Source organism: Entelurus aequoreus, linkage group LG05, assembly GCF_033978785.1.
Source record: "Entelurus aequoreus isolate RoL-2023_Sb linkage group LG05, RoL_Eaeq_v1.1, whole genome shotgun sequence".
Classification (NCBI taxonomy): domain Eukaryota; kingdom Metazoa; phylum Chordata; class Actinopteri; order Syngnathiformes; family Syngnathidae; genus Entelurus; species Entelurus aequoreus.
This window is the reverse complement of record NC_084735.1, coordinates 53,404,126-53,428,294: the sequence shown is the minus strand read 5'-3', so window position 1 is coordinate 53,428,294 and position 24,169 is coordinate 53,404,126. Positions and strand designations below refer to the sequence as shown.

Below are 24,169 nucleotides of genomic sequence, written 5' to 3'. Positions count from 1 at the left end.
TCTAGTTCAAAAGGCATCTTAGTACCCACCTGTCAGCATGAGAACCGTGCCCACGGACAGCAGGAAGAAGCCCACCAGGGAGATGACGCTCTTAAACAGCACCTCAAATTGCTGAGCGTTGAGCTTGCTGCGAAGGTAGTCTACAAAGGCGTGAATTTGGCACAAGCCGAACACACCGAAGGCCGCCATGTGCTCAGATGACTGCACGGGCTAAATGGGAGCGATAGACAAACTGTAGGTCACTGAATTCTACCAAACATTTCTAAAAATCATTCTCTCAAACCGATCATTACCTGGAAACCAACAAAGGAGATCTGCATGGACAGGATTGTGCCCAGGCAGTACACGGTGCAGTAAGCCACATAGATGCGGTGAGAAAACCTTCCTGTGAGCATCAGAACCAGGACGTGAAGAGGGATCAGGTTGATCAGGAACACGTACCCACCCCAGGAAGAAACCTACACACACAAAAACATGTCAATAATGCCCACTTAAGAAAACAACAAAAAATACCATTAGACGATACGCATGGATAAAGATTGAGAGGGACAAGAAATCCGACAAAAGAAAAATACATTCGGTTGATTTTTACAATAAAACAGTTGGTAGAGTGGCTGTGTTAGAAACCTGAGGGTTCCTGGTTCGATCCCCGGCTTCCGCCACATTAGTCACATCACTCTTTGCTCCTGATGGGTCGTGGTTAGTGCCTTGCTTGGCAGCTCCCGCCATCAGTGTGTGAATGTGTGTGTGAATGAGTGAATGTGGAAATAGTGTCAAAGCGATTTGAGTACCTTGAAGGTAGAAAAACGCTATACAAGTATAACCCATTTACCATTTATTGAGATGTCGATACCAACATGCAAAAAATACATTGTGTGAGTAAACACGGTCATTAAAAAAGTTTTGTTCTAAGAATTACTGTTTGTTTTATAACTACACCAAAATCTCGCAGCACACTCAATGTCCCTTTGCTCAAGCCAGGTCATGTCAAGGCCCGTTTTAAGTTTGCCAATGACCATCTGGATGCGGATTAAAGCGGAAGTGAGAGATCTACATGATTGTATAAACACTTTAGCGCATGCGCTGTTTTTATCATTTTTTTAACGTTCTTAATCTATTTATATTAGATTTTTATTTTCCTTCTCTTAATGCACACGTTAATTTAAAAACGCTTATGTGGAAGATTACTTTTAATAATTGGACTTGTGAATCCGTTACTGGCAACAATGAATAAAGATGACGCCATCTCACACGAAAGTTAAAAAGTTGTATCACCTGCTAGTCATGCATGAGGATGCTAAACCACGGGAACAATTACTTAAAAAGATGTCTCACATGCATAAATATATCCAACACATGTCGGACGAGATGCAGAGGAAAGACTCACTCTTGGCCATCCTAAAGTCTCGTCTTCCGGCGGTGTCCAGCTGTCTAGCAACATCGCAGACTGGTGAGCCCCCCCTCTGCAAATGGAGACACAGTTTTCTGGGATCTGACCTCTTCCTGCCTTTTGTGTTTTTCACTCCAAGTAAGGGGGCTTCCTGGACCAAGGTGGTTGTTCGCAGGCGCAGAAGGCCGCCGAGCAAGATTCACTGTGTGGCTCCTTCACTCCTGAGCTTGCCACTGCGCGGCTCTGTCCGTGAGTGAGAAGACGACTACCCTTGACCTGCACCAGGAAGCTGCACCTGCCCCCGTGCCATAGACACTGCAGCCATCCCTCTATTTACAGCTACCTGTGCTTCAGCAGACGGATGTCCAATACAAGGGGCCGTCGCCGCCCCACTCTTCCTTCTCCTTCCAGTGCAGGCGGCTGATTAAGGGCATGGGGCGCTGGCACTCCACCCCTCCCTTCTTCTGACGAGGGATCACACCCCGGGTACTGTTGTGGGAGGCGGGAAACCTGAACTAGCTTGCTTCTCTGACGATTAAGCGGACGTTCCCACAACCTTAATTATCAGTGATTTCATTGTACGGCACGTCCGCATGATGGGGCCGGGCCGTTCACCCTACCGTTCTTCGGTTCCACCGTTATGGACGTAACAGAGAAAATACCGGACATCCTGAAATCTCACGAAACGACGAAAAGGGACATAATTTACACATGGGCAAACGACATCCGCAGGTAGCAGTCCTAAAGCAGGACTTCATCCACTTCCTCACCACCGTCGCTCAGTTCCAGGCAAACACTTTTATCTCCAGTCCCACCCCCACCTGTAGCAGAGGGATAGGCAACTTCAGCAGGCTGTTTAGCCTCAACACCTAGCTCTCTTTTGCCTGTCGCTCGCACCTTCATCGACAACTTCGATGTGTTTCGGAGGGACAGCATCTCCTTGGGGCATTTAAACAGAACTGGAACCCACACGCTGTCGGCCAACCTGGCAACAGCTCAACTGTCCATTAGTGAATGACGTACCCATACACTCAGTTCCACCTGCATCAATTTTAAATAACTCACTGAAATTAAATTGAGTGGCTTTTAACAACAATTACACGTCATTTGAGCAGCACACCTTTGTTTTTAGCAGCCCTCCCATTCTGTGTTTATAGACCCTTCCCCAAACTCCTACCCACCAAGTACGTCACACAACAGGGCACACACCCTGGACTTGGTCATAAGCCATTTACTGGTAACATCTGCTTACTTTCTGCTGTAACATGCTTCCATTTACACTTCTTAAACTTTACCAAGCAATTATTTCTCGGTGTTGTTAAAAGCTAGCTTAGTTGATAGCTGAGCTATTAGCATGCCTGCTCCTGGCTTGCTCTCAGTGTGTAACATGTTTAGTCTCGTCCTTCAGTGATAATATACCTGATAAACATATTTGAGATACTAAAAATTCAGTTAATTTGCCATAATGTAGGTGATTAATATTAACTTAGAGGAGCTTCTCCTCATTGTGTATAGAGACACATAATGAGCTGCTAATGTGTCATCTAGTAAGGATTAGCGTTTGTGATCTGCTTTAAAAAGGTATTTATCGGCAATGATGATGTATTTTTTCACGAAAGTCGGCTGATCAATGGGCACATTCCTCCCTAATTGCAATATCTTTAGAAGCTAAAATAAAGGGCCCTCCCGCAAACTGTGTTTTTTCCGTCATCAAATTGTGTGGAAAAAGTTTTGACACCTGTAGTCTTTGGTTTGTTTGCTTGATCTGCTCACCATGTAGAAGTAGGCAAGAGCGCACATCGAGGACCAGTACACAGATCCTGACTTAACGGCCTTGATCCACATGTAGTAAGTCAACAGCATACAGAAGATGGCAATACCTAAGTTGGACATATGGCAAAAAAAAAACATGTTATTTTCGGGGCTTCTAAAAATGCAATCTACATGTAATGTGTATGCAATGTAAACCTTCATTATCATAGGAGCCAGCAACAGAACGAGAGATATAACCAGGCACCACAGCGATCATGGCTGCAGCCAGAAGCCCAGCACCCGCATCCTAAACAGACAAAAGACCAGTAAATAGCAATAATTAGCTAATATTAGAGAGGCCTATTTTATACAAAACCAATTTTTTTTTACCCATTGGTACCTAATGTTGTGTATTTTGGATCTTCATTAGTCCCAAAAATTTCAAATTAAACCTAGGAGGCATTGCGGAGATATTTCCAAACCAATTTTGCCTTCTTTCATACTTCTGCTAAATGATCCGTTTGGAATTTGCTCCATTTTTGAACAGCTATGTGTGCATTCGCCAATGTAGTCTGATGCTGTGGTCAATAAGCTCCTTTTTCGCTATCCTTTTGTTGTCTACGGGTGTTCTCATTCATCCAGGTCATTGTAATCTCAGGGCATTCAATCGACCGCAACTGGACTGTTTGGTGTGTCTTAGACGTTTTGCCTTTATTCCAAGTAGGCTTCATCAGTTCATGCTCATATACTTAGATTGGTCAGATCTAAGTATACAAAGTAGCGTATAGTTTGAAGTAGGGTTGTACGGTATACTGGTACTAGTAAAATACCGTGGTACTAACTGGAAACTTGGTACTACACTACCTTTGAAAAATACCGGTACCGTTTACTCTGCTGTACGGCGGGTACTACAGGTGATGTTGAGTGTGTCAAAACGCACACACAAAGTGCTTACAAGCAATAATATCGTGGAGAAGAATGGAAAAAAACTTCAATTCTACTGGTTAATAAAGAGGGTGCGTGAAGCGCAATATTAAAGTATTTGGGTTTCAAAACTAACAATAAAGGCGACGCTTTAAACAGGGATGCGCCGCGCTGCAAGTGTTGCTTTAAGAACACGCCTTGCCAAATGTGACAATTAGTATTACCAGCTTTGCTTCAAACGTAGGTAAAAATTTAAATAATAAGCATTCAGATCTGCACAAGGAGCTATAAAGAGTGACAGGTAATGTCGTTGTTACACCTTTCTAGCTGTTCAGCTCCTGTGCAGACCGTAGTCGAGGAGCACAGGGCAGACGTTCCCCTACAGGGTCGATGTTTTCGTCGGGGGGGTGTGCTAAGCCCTGCTTTTGGGTCAGACTGACGAGGCCGCCGAGTCGTGACAATCACTTTACTATTCTTTTTGCAGGACACAACAGGGAACGTTCGTCACTCTACTGCAAAGTGCACCCGCTCCCTCATTCTCTCTTTACTCGCCCATTCACTCAGTGACGTCATTCGGCCAACACGTTGCCATTCTCGCAAACAAATATGCTACTCTCATTAGTAAACCAGCTCTTCTGTTGCGCACATATAGATACGTAGATGCGCACACAGCTGCTTGGCTTGATGCCAAATATTAGCGGAGCTAAAACCGCCCAATTAGCATCAACTAATGCAAGTGAAATGAGTGAATTTTGTAACAAATTCCTACAATTTCGGTTTTATCTTTAATTATATTCTTATATGTGTACTTTTATCCATAGTTTCGTTTTTAGTATTTACTAATAATTGTATTTTTCTTAAAGCACAGACCATGACTGGCATCCATAAATCATGAAGAATTTAATATGTCAATAAAGCTTTTGGTCTATTCTAACCTAATACTTGATTATGGCAGACTATGTGTAGTATGGAAAATTGTAAATTGTTCTTTGAGTGCAACAAGAAAAGCCCAATGTGTTTAATGCCTTTTAACCTTCTAAAGTTGTTATTTAAGTGCAATAGGAAACATATGTTTAATGTATTGTAAGATTTGTCAATATGGACATTTTTTGTACTTTCTTTTATTTTTAAAAGTTTTGAAAAATATCAAAAAGTATCGATATACATTTTTGTACCAGTACCAAATTATTAGTAAATGGGACAACCCTAGTTTAAACGTAATCAGTCAGTAGACTCATTATGAAAGCGTTGAAAACTACAACAAAAATGACCGGGAGAAGACGCTGTCGAAGTGGAACCACGTAAATAAGATCGCCCACAAAACGGTGCATCCTGAAGAGAGGGCCAGAAAGCAGATTGAAAACGGTGTTTTGTAAAACTTTGTCTATGCAAAATTTTGACCAAACACCATTACATGTTATGTAGACCACAAGGAGGTGTTTAAAATGTAGGAAAAAAATCAAAATCTGACCCCTTAAAGTCACTATTCGATGAATGCATACATGAACATTCATGTCATTCATTGTGGCAAGTTATCCTTCATTTAAAATACCTTCAGCTCCTTGGTGAAGTGATAGGTGACGATGGCGGTGAAGGAGGAGAACAAGGGAGCAAGAAACACGCAGACATTGCGGATGTCGATGGTGATGTGGAAAAAATGCAAGGTGTGGTACAGGGCAGCTGAGGTGATCATCAGTCCTAGTGAGGGAGAGAATAAAAAATCCAAAATTAGCCATATGAAATAAACCAATGTTTCTCTTGGATGTCAAACAAATGTTTATCACATTGCAGTTATGACTGCCCTCAAGAGTCTGAAACAGTAAAAATATATGAATATTAATGAATAACCGCCTGCACACTTCTTGATGCATTTTGTAGGGCTGTCAAAAAATAACTAATGTGAATAATCACAAAAAATAATTGCATAATCATGTATAAACATAGATGAATCACAAAACGAACGCACGTTCCTTCACCTTAAGCGTGGATGGTTACCTGAAAGGCGTGTGTTGCTATACAATCAGGAATCTGGTCAATGCATACGGGAGTGAGAAGACTTTGACTGGTGTACTCGCAGGCCAATCTTACTTCAAAATACACCCAGATGGTATTTTAGATAAAACTGTTAGCAAGTTTTGAGCAAATTAATGACAGACATTCAAGAAAACATCTAAAAATTAACTGTATGACATTCTAACAATCATATGGCATAATCGTAAGTAATATCAATTATGCAAGTAAGTAATAATGTGATTAATCATGATGAATCCAAATTGATTAATCTGATTTAAAAAAATAATCATCTGACAGCACACGTTTTTACGGGCTTGGTTTGAAATTATGAGTCAGGGTGACAAGACGATTATTTATTTATTTTACAAAAAATGCTTGAAACACATGTTGACACTATTATGTTAGATCCACTATGGACTGGACTTTCACAATACTATGTCAGACCCACTCGACATCCATTGCTTTCGGTCTCCCCTAGAGGGGGGGGTAACCCACATATGCGGTCCTCTCCAAGGTTTTTCATAGTCATTCCCATCAACGTCCCATTTGGGTGACTTTTCCTTGCCCTTATGTGGGCTCTGTACCTAGGATGTCGTTATGGCTTGTGCAGCCCTTTGAGACACTTGTGATTTAGGGCTATATAAATAAACATTGATTGATTGATTGATTGACATAACGTTTGTTGCATGGTCAGATAATATTAAAGTTAAAGTACCAGTAAAGTGGAAAAACAAGTTGACTTTATGTGCTTACGGTAATTGTGTTTCATTGTATCCATTAATCATATCGAATTGTATTTACAATCCGCAAAGTATGTGAAAATACCGTCTAAACATCACAAAATGCCACAAAGTCAGTCAGCCATTTTGAATATTCTGCTCCGAATATTTTCAAACGTCAATCTCCGGTTATTTCCGGAGATTGACGTCACTGGAGGAACGCTTCTGCATTCTGACCATAGTATAAGATCAGTCATACTGGAAATATTCAAAAATTAGAGAGAGATGTGCTGTCTATCATTCACAATCCTTATATGAGACATGAACACATTTTACTTTTTTGTATGCATCCATCCATCCATTTTCTACCGCTTGTCCCGTTCGGGGTCGCTGGGGGTGCTGGAGCCTATCTCAGCTGCATTCGGGCGGAAGGCATTCTAAGTCGTAAATAAACAACTAAATAAAAAGTAAGCTAACAATCATTGAGTCAATGGGCGCTCCTCTCTATTTTGCCCACAAAACTCTCTAAATAACCATCCAAAACCCACCAACAACACTCTATTTACATCTCGTGACATGAAAAGTAATCAATTATTAGTAATGTTATTATAAACACTAACGCAGACAAAGTATTATAACACTGATAACTGAGAGCTAACTATAGTTTATGCTGCACTGGACTTAAGGAGAGACTGAAGATGGCAGTAATGCAACATATATGGATGCAAACTTCCGTAAAACCTTAAAGAAGAACAAGAAGAAGCTCATGCAGCTTGGTAGTATAGAGTCGGTGATGGCTTTGTTTTAGGGACGGCGTGGCGAGGTTGGGAGAGTGGCCGTGCCAGCAACCTGAGGGGTCCTGGTTCAATCCTCACCTTCTACCAACCTCGTCACGTCCGTTGTGTCCTTGAGCAAGACACTTCACCCTTGCTCCTGATGGGTCGTGGTCAGGGCCTTGCATGGCAGCTCCCGCCATCAGTGTGTGAATGTGTGTGTGATTGGGTGAATGTGGAAATAGTGTCAAAACGCTTTGAGTACCTTGAAGGTAGAAAAGCGCTATACAAGTATAACCCATTTTTCTGTCGTTTTTGCTACTGCTGCATCGCGTCTCGGGTCGTCAAAGTTATTCTAGATTATAAATCATGCCTTTCATCTGGATAATAGGAGGATTTATCCATGAATCTAGAAGTTGTTCATCTGTGACATTCAGTTTATACCCGGGGATGGAGGCAAACACAGTCTCAGCAGCAACTATTTTAAAACTTCGTAGGATTAAAATTAACTCTTGATTTAAACTGGAATATATAGACATCCTATCAGTCGTCATCACAGTAAGAGCAGACATTGTACAGTAAGTTATTGTTTTATTATGTTTGTTGTTTGTATGTTTTGTTTAGCACTGCTACATGATGCTTAGTGTTTTACTAAAGCTGGATCTGTTTAGCAGAGCTTTTAAAACTTGTAACTCACCCTCCTTATATTCAGGACCAACAATATACAATTCTGGACTATCATTTGTCCAAAAGTAGTCATTGTTGGCTCCCACATAGTCTGCATGATTTGCATTGTTGTTGGTGGGGGAAGGGATCTGCCGTTTCTAACCCTACGTCACACGATTACGCGACTGGCGAGCTCATTATCTCCCTAAATGGCTCAGGAATCTCTGTGAGATTGATACTATTTGGATCGTATTTATTTACTCTAACTTTGCAAGTATTTCGATGTCATAAATCAGATAGATATGACATTAGCTTCAATATAGAGGCAACTTGTTTTTCCACTCTATTGGTACTTTAAAAGACATGCAATTGCATGTATTACATGTAATTTTTCTGTCAAAATTGAAAGAACGAACACTTAAGCAAGAAAGATGAAGTGCTTTATTGATGCACATTATTTGCAGGCTTTTGTGATGGGCTACATTAAACGAAGTGACGGGCCAAATTTAGCCCCAGGTCCTCGAGTTTGACACCTGTGCCCTAGATATTCAACTTTATAGACGCAAGAAAATGCACAATTTGGACACCCCATACTCTGTAGAAACTAATGCGGACCTCTAACTTTGTACTCCTCAGTGTGTCCCCTGCTCCTGCGGCACACACACCACTGTGTGTGTTGACTAACTATGGAAGCATGTTGCTCAAACTTTTAATTTTAAAACAAATAACGGAGTCGATGTTTTGTATAACATGATTGCAGGAGATGGAAGCACATATGTCAGCTGGAAGATAAAGTGTTACTTATTGTATCACAAAATCTAAAATGTTTACTTTTGGTAGCTTTATATTATACATGTGGCCACAATTACATGAACCTATGGGAAATACGGCCCCTCTATGAGTAACACAACTCTTAGTAAGCCTTTAGCTTGCTAGCTTCCTATCGCAAGAGGATGGTAATGAAAGACATTGCAGATTATGCACATTTTATGATGCCGTCATATAGGTTGTATTCAGTCACATTACTTTTGAACGAAAGTAAACAAAGTGGTGGGCCACCAAACAAACATGGCTACTGTGCAGCAAACAGAGTGCTAACTATCGGAGTACGCAAGCGGCCCAAATATTACTACTAAAAGCAGATACAAGCAAACTATAAAAATTTGCAATGGCAGAGATCCATGTACGTTACCAAAAAAGATTTGTCAAGTGACCTCAAAGATTATTTGTTGGTCGCATTCCCAGATATGTCCAACTATCTGGTGCGCCAGACATCAATCTACACTAAAAACAGATAAAAACTTGGAAAAGATGGAGGTCTGCAACTTCTTTGTGTGTGGCTGGGTCAAGGAAATTCGTATCGAGAATCTCCCGGATTGCTCGGGTTAAGTTGCATTTTATGATTTAACTTTGCGCCTACAGCCGTGTTTGTTGTTGTTGTTGTTGCAAGCGTTGTTTACAAGTATGTGTGTTTTTCCCCGTCTTTATCAAAATATAACTATAGATGTCAACGTTGTGTATGTGCTGAAAACTTCATTTGTGATTGATGCCTTTGGTAAAAGCTTAAAACTATTTTAGGTTTTGCTCACATTTTATTTAGACTCGCCGAGTTGGTGTTTTATGAAACACTCGTAGCAAAAATGTGTTTTAAGAGCGCCAGATTTTTATTTGTTTTACAAATAATATCAACATAATATTTTAATAGGAAATACTTAATGTTAAAAGTATATCAAACACAGGGCTTCCCCTAGATTGCCAAAATACCTGTGGCGGTGTGGGTGTGGTGGGGCATGGTCATCATGACATCATGATATAATTTGCTTTAAGATTTTCTTTAAAAATGCTCAAAAAATGTATACATACATTTGAAGCAGCACTAAGTAACTTTTCAACCTTCCTAAAATATTTTCATAGCTTTTGGGATTATACATCACTTTACAACCAGTTGAATGACACCTCTGACATGGCCTGAGGGGGTCTGTATCGCTTTCACTGGCAATAAGCAATTTTGTGGAGGGTGACACAAAAAAATACACATGTGCTGACTTGCTTTACGGCATATGTCACTTCCCTCTTTTCCCATTTGTTAAAAGACGGATGTCAATTCGACCGCATACGTGTAATTACTGCTATCATGGCAGAAGCTGCAAAACAACAAAAAACTAAAAGTTTTGTCAAAGGAAACAAATAAAGAAAAAGGGACGCTACCTGGATAAAAAGACAGCGAAGGATCAACATTGGCTCGAATTTCAATCGCTGGCGCGAGCTCAAATCAATAATTATGCTAATGTTATCGGAAATTTGCATGGGAACAATAAATAGCCACCAGCTTGATAGCTCGCAGTTCCACACTGACACGACCAGTCTTGCAACAAACTCAAAAGTACTGTAGAAAGAAGAAACAATGCAATGACTGCAAACCGCAAATCAAAGTTTGAGTAAAATATGTAGTTTCCTGCTGTGGAAAGATCAGTCATACTGAATCATTGTGGTATTATCGTGTCAGTTTATATGTACAGTACAGGGGAAATGTGGTCAACTGGCGCCGCCAAAATCTACCAAAACTGAAAGTTCTTAAGTGGGGATTTAAAGACAAATCTGTGCTATTATTAATATTAACGTATATTTTTTTATATTATGTAGTTTTGCTCTATTTTAAATTGTTGCTACTTATTGTACAATGTACTTTGATGAAAATGTTTTAAGTGTCTACTCTAGAGACTTTTTGTCATTACTAAAAACGCATAGAAACAAATCTAGCATCTTTTTTTTCTAGCAGGGTCCTTGGCGGTTCGATTCTGTGCTAGAGAAGCTAGCTCTTGGGGTGTGGACCGTCATCTCGTGAGCTGGTGCGCTAGGTGGAGAAGTTACGGCTGGATCAGGTCGGACTCACACCGACAGACAGCAAGGGCTCTGGAACCAGTCCCCTCAAGAGGCAACCACTTTGCCGTTGCTAGTGGTGAGAGGTGATGGGCTGGGGTGGCATTTCTTGTTGCCCCACCGGCTCGGGGCCTGTATGTTAGAGTTTAACTCAGTAGACGAAAGGGGATATTCCATCTGCCTTCAGATGGGGGGACGGGTCCTGACTGTTGTTTACGCTTACGCACATAACAGCAGCTCGGCGTACCAGCCCTTTTTGGATTCCCTCGAGTCCCCGCACCCCGACCTCGGATAAGCGGAAGAAGATGGATGAATGGATAGTAGGTTGCTGTCCGCGGGTGTATCTCGGATACATTAAAGTTATGTCCACATCGCAGATATGATGACTAGGGTCCAGACAATCACGTGCATCCTGTTTATTACTTCATCACAAAATTATGTTTTGGCAGCGCTGTTTGAGCTGATTAAAGTATTTTTTGTCGGCTGAATTTTCAGTGCATTACTTGTCAATAGTGCGCAAATAATAGGCTACATACATACATACACATTATATATATATATATATATATATATCAGTCACCAGTTTTAGATTATTTTTATTTTCACATTTGCCGTTCAAATACAGAGAAGAGACGGTGCGGTGATTAGCAGCCAGTTGAGGCACGTCACTCAGTTGTGCCTCAACATGGATTGTGCGCAATGACTCGGCTAACTGCTGGCCTGCTGTGCAGTGAGACTGTATTGCTATATGAATTATATCAGCTAACTAAACTATGGCATAGTTTAGTTAGCTGAGGTATATCATGTACAGTGTATTTTGTCAACAACTGTATGTGTGTAACGTATTTTTTGTGCTGAGCGTTCATAAAACTGCTGCAAAAGACGTCCTGGCTGAGGCTCGCAGTGATCCGGCCTCCTGGTGGTAGAGGGCAGTAGTGATCCCAGAGATCATTCCTTGGCCGCAGAAAAAAAAAAAAAAAAAGTTAGCAATAAGTGCAGCGATTGTTTACTTCCTCTCGCTTGAACTTTTATTAAAAACATGGAGGATTACATATGTAAAATAAAACAGTTTTCTAAACTGGACTTTCAATTGAAGCAGGAGGTAATAATTTAAGGTAGACCAACGCCGGAGCTAAAAGATTTGCTTTTGACTTCGGGACAGAAGACCCGTTCTTTTCAAACGGCGTGGTACACACGCTGGCTGTGTGGATGTCCAGCAAGAAAGGTAAGACCATAATAATGTTTTTTTTATTAAATGTGCTCTTTTGTGTGCTACAGTGTGTATGTGTAAAGAATGCTGGTATGAGCTTTTAAACATAACCCGTTAACTGCTGCCAATCACATGGTGAATAAGATACTCTTTAGCAGGGGTATCCAAAGTGCGGCCCGGGGGCCATTTGCGGCCTGCAGCTAATTGTTTACCGGCCCGCCACACATTCTGGAAATACTATTGTAAAACTAAAAAAGAACATTAAAAAAAGTGGATTGAGGTGAAATCTAACGAGAAAAAGTTGCTATGTTGACACAAAAGCTGCCATGCAGGCTGTTTTTTTTTCTTTTGTCTTTCTTTATTTTTCTTTTTTTTGCCATTGCTCAAAAAAAATATATAATGACAAAAAATCCATGTTATAATGAATTATTTTCAGGGCTCCAATTACTTCAAATATTTCACTTTAAAATGTTTTATGTGGTAAATATTGCATATGTGTGGATGCCATATAAAAACATCAAAGTTTTCTTTGACAAAAGCGCATAAAACAAACAAAATAATTGTTCCAGCATAAAATCGACAGATATATCTGAAGTTGATCTCGAAACTTAAGTGTTGAAAGTAAAAGAAAAACCTAATAAAAATGTATCACTTTATGAGTGGGACACCTTTTGAATCCCAAATATATTTAGTGATTTTTTTATTTATCTTTTCACTGTGATTACTCAAAAATATGAAATAATTAAAATCAAGGGTGTCCTGCATTATTGATCTTTTAGGGCTCTAATTACTAAATACTGCATATTTCAGTTTTACTATAAAAAAAGCTAAGTTGTTTTTGACAGAAAAGTCATACAACATTGTTTTTAATTTGTATTACTTTATATCAACTTGAAGTTGATATAGAGATTTACTGTAAGCGTTAAATAATTTAAAAATAATAATAATCTGACTTATTTTTAACATTTTAATGACTGAGACCCTTTATGGTCCCGGACCCCTAAAGGTAAAATAAATAAAAAATGCATATATTTTGTTATGGTTTGAAATATCAAAGTGGCCCCCATATGCTTTAATTTTTCTGTGTGCGGCCCTCAGTAGAAAAAGTTTGGACACCCCTGCTCTTTAGGGTTCATATGTTTGTAAATCTGACTGTGATGAAGTCAGTGCCTCACCAGCCATGGACCTCACAGCACGTCACTGATATATATATATATATATATATATATATATATATATATATATATATATATATATATATATATATATATATATATATATATATATATATATATATATATATATATATATACATACATATATACATACATACATACATATATACACACATATACATATACACATATACATATATATAGTGTATATATGTTAGGGCTGCAAGAACTAATCGATTAAATCAATTAAAATCGATTATAAAAATAGTTGGCGATTAATTTAGTCATCGATTCGTTGGATCTATGCTATGCGCAGTGGCAATTTTTTTTTTAAATGTATTTTTTTATTTTTATAAACCTTTATTTATAAACTGCAACATGTACAAACAGCTGAGAAACAATAATCAAAATAAGTATGGTGCTGGTATGCTGTTTTTTTTCAATAAAATACTGGAAAGGATAGAAATTTAGTTTGTCTCTTTTATCCGATTATTAATCGAAGTAATAATTGACAGATTAATCGATTATCAAATTAATCGTTAGTTGCAGCCCAAATATATATATATATATATATATATATATATATATATATATATATATATATATATATATATATATATATATATATATATATATATATATATATATATATATATATATATATATAAGTATTCATACTGTAACCACATGCCAGTGGTAATGTTTTATGTCCGTATGGTTTTGATTTGATGTTAATTTTTCCCATAATCCCAAACATACCGTCTGTGCCTGAAAGCAGATTGGTCGGGAATGAGGAAGTGTTGTGTGTCAAGGAAGCATGGAGACGAAGGTTTGTGCACGGGAGGTAAAAACTGTTGGAATTATGATTACAGGCTGTTATCACAATTTCGTAAATAAAAGTTAAAAACTTTGTGTGACTTTTCCTAGGGGCAACAATACATTTTTTTTTTTTTCACATGGAAAAAAAACCCAACATATTTTTAAGCTTTGGCTGCAATGATTTTGCCATGGCGGTGTGCCACATTTACCGTATTTTTCGGATTATAAGTCTCAGTTTTTTTCATAGTTTGGCCAGGGGTGCGACATATACTCCGGAGCGACTTATATGTGAAATTATTAACACATTACCGTAAAATATCAAATAATATTATGTATCTCATTCGCGTAAGAGACGAAGCAAATGTCTGCAATCGTCACACACACGTCAGCAATCGTCACACACGTCAACCAATAAGAATTCGGAGGGGGCGGGTCATGGCAGAAGTGCATTGTGCGTCATGGCAGAAGTGCATTGTGGGTCATGGGATGCTAACTGCTGCTACATCCGTAGCTATTAAAATGGATTATTTCAACATTGGCGGTAACTTATAAAAACTGAGAAGGGCTGAACTAAAATGGCACCGAAAAGGAAATCATATACTGCAGATTACAAGCTGGACGTAGTGAAATATGCGTCAGAAAACGGCGATCTAGCAGCAGAAAGAAAGGAAACGGCGCATACCAGAGGCGACACCGGGGAGGAAGATTTCATCGGATTTACCGATCGGGAGTGACAGATTGTTTGGTAAACGTATAGCATGTTCTATATGTTATAGTTATTTGAATTACCATAATATGTTACGTTAACATACCAGGCACGTTCTCAGTTGGTTATTTATGCGTCATATAACATACACTTATTCAGCCTGTTGTTCACTATTCTTTATTTATTTTAAATTGCCTTTCAAATGTCTATTCTTGGTGTTGGATTTTATCAAATAAATTTCCCCCAAAAATGCGACTTATACTGCGACATATATATGTTTTTTTCCTTCTTTATTGTGCATTTTCGGCCAGTGCGACGTATACTCCGAAGCGACGTATACTCCGGAGCGACTTATAGTCCGAAAAATACAGCAGTTACATTAAGAGAAAACCCTGAAACAAACCATTAAAGTGATCACTGCAAACTTGTGCGTTCTTCAACTTTGTTCCCATGGTCTGGATTGCGTGCCACTTGTCTCGTCGTCTTTCGTAAAATCTTGACATCTGTCGTCCTTCTTGATTACCTCTCGGGGAACTCTAAAGAAACTTTTCCTTTGCGCAATTTTAACGGTTCCCCCAGCCCAAAACATCGCAAGCATAGCATATTTTACTTCGACAAAAGCAAAATGCCTTTGAAAAACGCTATGACAACAGACTCACACTGGCCCACCACTTCGAGCCTCGCATAGTTAATGAGTTGGACGTGACATCAGGTGAATACAATCTAATGACGCTGCCCTGGTCACGCCGCACCACACCCCTAGACGCGCCCCCACCACCACAAGTATATTGTTAATCTGTGGGAAAAACTGGCGTAGTGGCCCTCCCCACCCCTCCTCCTCCTCCTCTTTACTAACAAGACTTTTCAATACAGACAAAAGTGATGTTTAAATGTTCCATCCATTCATTTTCTACCGCTTGTCCCGCTCAGAAATATCAATTTATATTGTTTTATGCATGTTAAATTATAATTATTTTCCATAAAACGTGTTTGGTGTTTTTGGTCGATTTGAGGGAATAAGCGGTAGAAAATGGATGGATGGATGGATTAATTCCTATAGCATAAATTACTTTGGTTTTTGTACGATTCAGTTTTTCTCAGACCTGTTGGAATGAAAAACGAGGTACCACAGCATACACAGAGAGCCATTATGTTGTTTTCTCTTGTTCCTACCTGGATAAATGGTGCCACCGATGATCCTACCAAGTGGATACCATGCTCTGTCGTCAAACCAATTATGGAAGTTATAAAATCCTTCTTCTGTCAGAAACCGTGTCGTACGGTAGTTGAAGTACCTTGAAGGTCAGAGACAAGTGTAATGTAATTTATTGTTTTAGAACGATCCTGGCACCGCTCAAGGGGTCGCCACTTACGGATCAAATTCATGGATGACACTTTCAAACCTCAAGACGGAAAATAGTCTGGTGGAGAATGCTGAGGAAAGAAAGGAGTTGTTAATTACAATAGTAGTACACGTAGTAGCAGTAGGAGTGTATCGCCAAATTCTGGGCACCCATATACAAGACTTCTAAAGGGTCCCTCATGCCACCCTAAACTCAACGTTTGTCACCCCAATACACACACACACTTGGCATGTTTGCATACACTAAAAACAAACTATTGCCTTAATTTGGTTGAAACTAGCTTTTTTTAAAACATGAAAACTTTAATTAGGTTTTTGATTTTAAAGGGGCCCTATTATGCAAAACCTACGTTTCTTACCTACTGGTACCTGCTTTTGTGTATTTGGGATCTGCATAAGTCCCCAAATTTGTAAAAAAAAATTAAACCATGGAGGCTTTGCTGCGATATTTATAAAACAAACAATCTCACCTTACTTCATACTTCTGCTAAACGATCCGTTTGGAATTATCCTCATTTGGGATGTTTTTCCTATTAGCGACATCAGCGGATTATCCATATATGGTAGCTTTACCCGAAGAGCTTTGCATCAACATGCAGACAATTATGCTTGTTATTACAACTACGTACACTGTCGAGCTAGCTGTGTACAAAAAAACATGAAATGTGGGCTAATACTTTACAGTAGGGCTGTGAATCTTTGGGAACCACACGATTCGATTACCTACATTCCTCCATAAAATGGATAAACAGCTCTGAACAATTTTAAATTACTTAAAAGAAAACTTGTTTTTGTTTAGTAAAATTATACCCAAACATTTAATAAAGTTAAATACAAATAAGGCAACAAGAGAAGTATCCAACACTTCTCTTTTATAAAGTAAATCTGTACAGCAAATATGGGCATCTACATCAACAATATGATTTGCCCGAGTGGCTGGACAGGACTAACCTGACTCTTGCCAGATCCTTGTAGTTTGCTGAGCTCCACACAAGGATCTGGTCTTGAGGGCATTGCAAACTCCTTAAAGATAGCAAAAAATAATGAACCATTCAGGATCGCCGGGGCGGATTTCATAGAAGCGACTGTTTGATTCAAACAACAATGGGGGAAAGCAGCGAGGAGTCGTGTGCTGACATTGATTCTGCTATTGCAACTGTTTTGCGACATCGATCGTCTACTGACATTGCTGTGTTGTTTCAGTAAAACTTCTCTAACTTTTCGCTCTGTCGTTATCCAATATGTCTGCTGTTCTGTTTTGGATTTCCCAGCGTCGCTCTCATCAGCATCACGGGTTAATTTCGATGTGAGTGGTTGAAGTAGCACATCATTCAAGATAACGGACAAGTGGTTTATCCAATCACATACAATGATTTTTTTTTTACAAGGCCCCGCCTTCTGAAATACATCTCCTATTGAGAAGTCCCAGATCCTTGTGTGGAGCTCAGCTAACTACAAGGATATGGCGAGAGTCAGGTTAGGACAGGACAGAATGGGGGGAAAAAAATCAAAATAGATTTTTTTTTCAAACCATTAAGAATAGTTACAAAAAAGAATTGCAGTTAACCTGAAAATCTATCTTTTTTTGACACCCCTACTTTACAGATGCTGAAATATGATTGTTCATGTTTTTCAGTCAGTACAGATTGGGCTCCTATCACATTGTGTTGTGTATTACAAACTCAAAAGCTATTCGACTGCTGACGCAGAAGCTAGTTTTCCTCTTGCTAAATTTGTAGCAGTGTGAGACTGTGTGTCTCTGTGAGCAACGCAATGTGTTACTATGCTAGAAAAACAGTTCCTCAGTTTTCGCTCTTACAACAACAATGTCGCTACAGCTTGGTTATTATAGTGGTTACTAGGGTTGCACATCTCTCTCTGATAAACGATTCGATATGCATTTAGATACACAGGTTACGATTCGATTCAAAAACGATATCCTTTTATTACAGACCGATTCGATTCGATTCCGAACGATACGATTCGATTTGACGGTTAATATTCAAGACTCCAAATCCCCAAGCATTGTGGCTTTATGGCACTGGCAAAAAAAACAGAACAACAAAATCACATGTCAATGTATTTATCTTTAGACATATGGACCAAAAAAATTCTGGCTGAATTGTAGGATGGAAACTCCAGAGGTAAAAGTAGCACAGAATAGTAACAACAAAGTGCAATATTTCAGCCTGAGCATAGTTTTGAACACTAGAGGTAGGTAACAAAGATTCAATATTTCAACCTGAGCATATAGTGTTTTGAACACTAGAGCTAGGTAACAATGAACACTATAGGTAGGTAACAAAGGTGCAACATTACAATGTAAACAAGTTACACACCTATAACACATCTCAAAATGTGGCAACAATGAGCACAGTGACAAGTGCTTTGTGTAAAATAATAGAGAAAATAAATACATATGTAAAAAGAAAAATCAAACTACTGTGTGTGAGGTACCGTTTCTCAGGTCAAAAAGCAGTAGTTCACTTACACTATGCCTGTGCATTTTCATCATCACTGTCCTCGGTTTTTTTGGAGGGCAGATTTTTTTTAAGGAAAATCAACTGATCCACATGCTCATGTTTGAGCAGACTACGTTTTGTGGAGACAATGTCTCCCGCAGTACTGAACACACGTTCAGATTCCGTGTTTCACTTGATGTACTTTTTGATGCCAAAAGAGGCGATTTCAGCCACTTGAATGACGGCGAAATCATTAAAGGCTCACAATTTTTAATCCATCCACAAGTAAAGAAAACTTGGATTATTTCACTTTATGTACTTTTTATGCCGAAAGAGGCGATTTAAAAGAGGCGATTTCAGCCACTTCGATCATTACAGCCGAGTTTAGATATACTTTTCGAAACGAGTGACGTCAGCGCGCTCCCGCGTCAGGGGGTGCATTTTACGGCAGGGGTGCGTTTCCCGGCACAACACCGGGATGCAGCATCTTTTAGCGAGAGATGACAGCAGTGGCAAGTCCTGCTGCTCTTTCCACCACTGTAGTGGGTTTTTTGAAAATCTTTCTCGGTCCATTATCACCTTCGGTCAGACTGACGCTTTCGTTCTCCTCCACATTCATTTTCCGTGTTGTCTCTTGTTTATCACTCGTGCTAATACCAGCTAGGCGGCTACCGCGTTTGGCGAGAAGCTTCAGCTCTCGCGTTGTTTTAGAGACGCTGACGCATATTGTAATCTAGCCAACCCATACAAAGTCTCACGATAACCGATCCATGACTCTATAACCGATTCAGCTAGGAATTCATGGATTATTCGCATTGATTGAGGAGTCTGCTACCGATGCAATCTAATCGCTCACTTGTTGAACCGAATACTCGGTCGCATCGGTTTATCGTTCACAACCCTAGTGGTTACGGAACGTAAATAAATGAAGTATAGTTGGCGGTTTTTGAATGCATTTTTAGAGTGATTTAGAGGCAGAATGTATTGCTCCCATTAGCAGCATTGCTCGCCACCTAGAACGAGCTGACTATTACAAATTAGAATGCAAAAAACCCAAAACACAAGTGTTCTTTTCTATCATAAGGATTGTGAACAATAGGCAAAATTCCAGAAAATTTTAGTTCCCCTTTTAAGTTGAGCTTTGATGACTTTGTGACGTCTGTGTTGAGTGAATTGTTAGAGGTTTGCTAACCTGGTGAAACAAATCATTTTGCATTTTTGATAGGTGTAGATAGTCTTAGACATGCCTCATCAGTGTTGGATAATGTTATTTTTTATTTTAACTCAACTTTTTTTTTAGGGATGTCCAATAATATTGGGCTGCAGATATCATCGGCCGATAAATGCTTTAAAATTTAATATCGGAAATTAACGGTATCGGTTTCAAGATTATCGTTATCGGTTTCAAAAAGTAACATTTATGACTTTTTAAAACGCCGCTGTGTACACGGACGTAGGGAGAAGTACAGAGCGCCAATAAACCTTAAAGGCGCTGCCTTTGCGTGCCGGCCCAGTCACTTAATATCTACGACTTTATGCAACAGCCAAACAGGTCACACTGAGGGTGACCGTATAAACCACTTTAACACTGTTACAAATATGCGCCACACTGTGAACCCATACCAAACAAGAATGACAAACACATTTCGGGAGAACATCCGCACCGTAACACAACATAAACACAACAGAACAAATACCCAAAACCCCTTGCAGCACTAACTCTTCTGGGACGCTACAATATACACCCCCGCTACCACCAAACCCTGCCCCCCTCCAACTCCGCCCACCTCAACCCGGTAATGAAGAGTTGGACAATATCGGAATATCTGCAAAAAAGCCATTATCGGACGTCTGTACTTTTTTTGCATTGTTTTTTCCATCCATCCATTTTCTACCGCTTATTCCCTTCGGGGTCGCGGGGGACGCTGGAACCTATCTCAGCTACAATCGGGCGGAAGGCGGGGTACAACCTGGACAAGTCGCCACCTCATCGCAGGGCCAACACAGATAGACAGACAACATTCACACTCACATTCACACACAAGGGCCAATTTAGTGTTGCCAATCAACCTATCCCCAGGTGCATGTCTTTGGAGGTGGGAGGAAGCCGGAATACCCGGAGGGAACCCACGCAGTCACGGGGAGGACATGCAAACTACACACAGAAAGATCCCGAGGCCGGGATTGAACTCAGGACTACTCAGGACCTTCGTATTGTGAGGCAGACGCACTAATCCCTCTGCCACTATGATTTACATATTTAAATGACAGGGAAAAAAAATCTTCAAACTTTACAACAACCTAGGGTGCAACATCCCCACTTGAGTAGTAGTGGTATTGTAGTAGTAGAAGTACTGAAGTAGTAGAAGTATTGAAGTAGTAGTAATACTCACATAGGACAGCAGCCATAGAAAGGATGAGCAGCTTGAGCAGGGTGTCCTGCTTCTCATAGGACAAACGCAGGAAGCCCATTTTGGTCATTTTTGATGGCTCACCTTAACTGCCCTGATGAAATTAAAAAGCTGTCAAAATACACATGACCGACACGTTTCCATCTTGCAACTGTCCAACCAGACAAGGCCACGCACTGACTTGTCAGCAACAAGAAGGTGCATAAGTTATTGGGAATGTACTGCAGAAATTTAAAAAATGCTTCTGCTGGAAGTCTGCATTCGTTTGCAATGTTTTGCACAAAAACATAGATAATAGTTCAACGTTATTCTAAAGCTAAAGTATGACAACTTTCAATGAAATACCACAGAGCTGTTGACAAACTGTTGGGTAAATAAGTTAAATGCATTTATTGCACAATGGCAATGAAATAACACAAGTATGTGCACACTTTTCCAATATAGTATTGTAGTGCTGGTTAGCTAGCAAGAGTGTACACGGCTAGTAAAGGACTCCAGCTAATGTACCTACTGTACAGTCCTGGCCCGTTTACCAATCCTAGTTAAATCCCCATTGTGAATACCAACTAAAAAGCCAACAAAACAACCTAACTTCTATTTTTAATCTTGTCTCCGAGTAAAAATATTCTATTATCAATGTTGAATTAGCCACTTACCCGCTCGGCTCCCGTGAATCACAGGCGTTGTACACAACCGAACACACACAGTTCCCGCCCAACCAAGTCTCTGTACCCCCCCCTATTGGTTGAGCGTCAGTCAACCATGATCATACAAGGCTCTGATTGGCTTTTCAAGCTGTCAGTCGCATATATTCCCTGCCTTACGCAGGCGTGTAGTGACGTGTCCTTAGTGAAGTTAATGTAGCCTCGCGTTGCCACAAGTAAAGTGATGATCGGAATGATGTCCTTTCGCTATCACACACGATACATCCTTCACTGGGTCGGATGTACCGAAACTATTTGCAAGGTACCCTAAACAAAGTCTCTAGTGGTTTTACTACAGACTTTGTTTTACCGAGCAACGTCAAATCGGTTATGTACTACCAATTCATCAAAAATGCGATCTAACATTCTGGAACATAGCTTTGTCATTTCGCATCTGGCAACCGTTAATGTCACCATCTATTGGTCAAAACATGACACGTCATGACTTTGATTGAAATATGCTAAAATAAAAGGAACGCTGCCTTAGTGATTATTTTTTTTACGAACGTTACCAAAATATTTTTTTTTAGCTTGATCAATCAATCAATCAATGTTTATTTATATAGCCCTAAATCACAAGTGTCTCAAAGGGCTGCACAAGCCACAACGACATCCTCGGTACAGAGCCCACATACGGGCAAGGAAAAACTCACCCCAGTGGGACGTCGATGTGAATGACTATGAGAAACCTTGGAGAGGACCACATATGTGGTTAACCCTCCCCCTCCTCAAGGAGAGACAGAAAGCAATGGATGTCGAGTGGGTCTGACATAATATTGTGAAAGTCCAGTCCACAGTGGATCCAACATATCAGCAAAAGTCCAGTCCATAGTGGGGCCAGCAGGAAACCGTCCCGAGCGGAGACGGGTCAGCAGCGCAGAGATGTCCCCAACCGATGCACAGGCTAGCGGTCCACCCCGGGTCCCGACTCTGGACAGCCAGCACTTCATCCATGTGTAACTCCCCCTCCACAAGGGAGAGGGGAACAGAGGAGAAAAGAAAATAAACGGCAGATCAACTGGTCTAAAAAGGGGGTCTATTTAAAGGCTAGAGTATACAAATGAGTTTTAAGTTGGGACTTAAATGCTTCTACTGAGGTAGCATCTCTAACTGTTACCGGTAATCAAAAAGGTTAACCAACGAACAAGATTTCTCTACAGAATCTCCTCTCTGGTCAACAAAAGCACCATGAGGATTCTGGCGGGAACTCTCGTTCAACCCTTTTTCGATTACGCATGCACCTCCTGGTACCCTAGCACCTCCAAAACCCTCAAATCTAAACTCCAAACATCCCAGAACAAGCTAGTCAGGTTACTTCTAGACCTCCACCACAGATCCCACCTCACTCCTACCCACTTATCCAAAGTGGGCTGGCTCAAGGTGGAGGACAGAGTTAAACAACTTGCACTGAGCCTAGTCTATAAAATCCACACCTCCCTGATACCGAAGTACATGTCAAACTACTTCCTTAACGTAAATGACCGCCATAACCACAACACCAGAGGGGAGCTTCACAAACCACGTTAAACCCATATTCCGAACTATCAAAGGTCTTAACTCATTCTCTTTCTATGCCACATCAATGTGGAATGCGCTCCCAACAGGTATAAAAGAAAGGGCATCTCTATCCTCCTTCAAAACCGCAATAAAAGTTCACCTCCAGGCAGCTACAACCCTAAACTAACACCTTCCCCCGATTGCTAATAATCAAATGTAAACAATCAAATGCAGATACTTTTTCTTATGCCTTCTGATCTCTCTCTCTCTATGTCCACTACTTGCTGTCCATATCCTACGCCCCCCCCCCCCACACCCCTGATTGTAAATAATTCAATGTGATTATCTTGTGTGATGACTGTATTATGATAGTATATATCTGATAGTATATATCTGTATCATGAATCAATTTAAGTGGACCCCGACTTAAACAAGTTGAAAAACTTATTCGGGTGTTATTTAGTGGTCAATTGTACGGAATATGTACTTCACTGTGCAACATACTAATAAAAGTCTCAATCAATCAAACCGGGAGGGCATTCCACAGTACTGGAGCCCAAATAGAAAACGCTCTATAGCCCGCAGACTTTTTTTGGGCTCTGGGAATCACTAATAAGCCGGAGTTCTTTGAACGCAGATTTCTTGCAGGGGACATGTGGTACAATACAATCGGCAAGATAGACCGTGTAGTATTTTATACGTAAG

The 24,169-nt window shown here is 40.1% G+C and overlaps 1 protein-coding gene across 3 annotated transcripts in view; it reads right to left on the bottom strand.

Moving 5' to 3' along the window:
* The window catches only part of stt3a (STT3 oligosaccharyltransferase complex catalytic subunit A), a 41,692-nt gene extending 19,624 nt beyond the window's left edge, over window positions 1-22,068 (bottom strand). Inside the window, exons 1-9 of one of the 3 annotated variants that reach the window (XM_062048377.1) lie at window positions 21,920-22,068; window positions 21,246-21,357; window positions 16,401-16,461; window positions 16,201-16,322; window positions 5,619-5,764; window positions 3,359-3,449; window positions 3,164-3,270; window positions 294-458; window positions 30-210 (exon numbers count right to left, since the gene is read on the bottom strand). In XM_062048377.1, coding sequence (XP_061904361.1) covers window positions 30-210; window positions 294-458; window positions 3,164-3,270; window positions 3,359-3,449; window positions 5,619-5,764; window positions 16,201-16,322; window positions 16,401-16,461; window positions 21,246-21,333 — 961 coding nt within the window. In that variant the 5' untranslated portion in view covers window positions 21,334-21,357; window positions 21,920-22,068. The other 2 variants (XM_062048378.1, XM_062048379.1) reach the window with 2 other exon arrangements.
* Window positions 22,069-24,169: the final 2,101 nt, after the last annotated feature.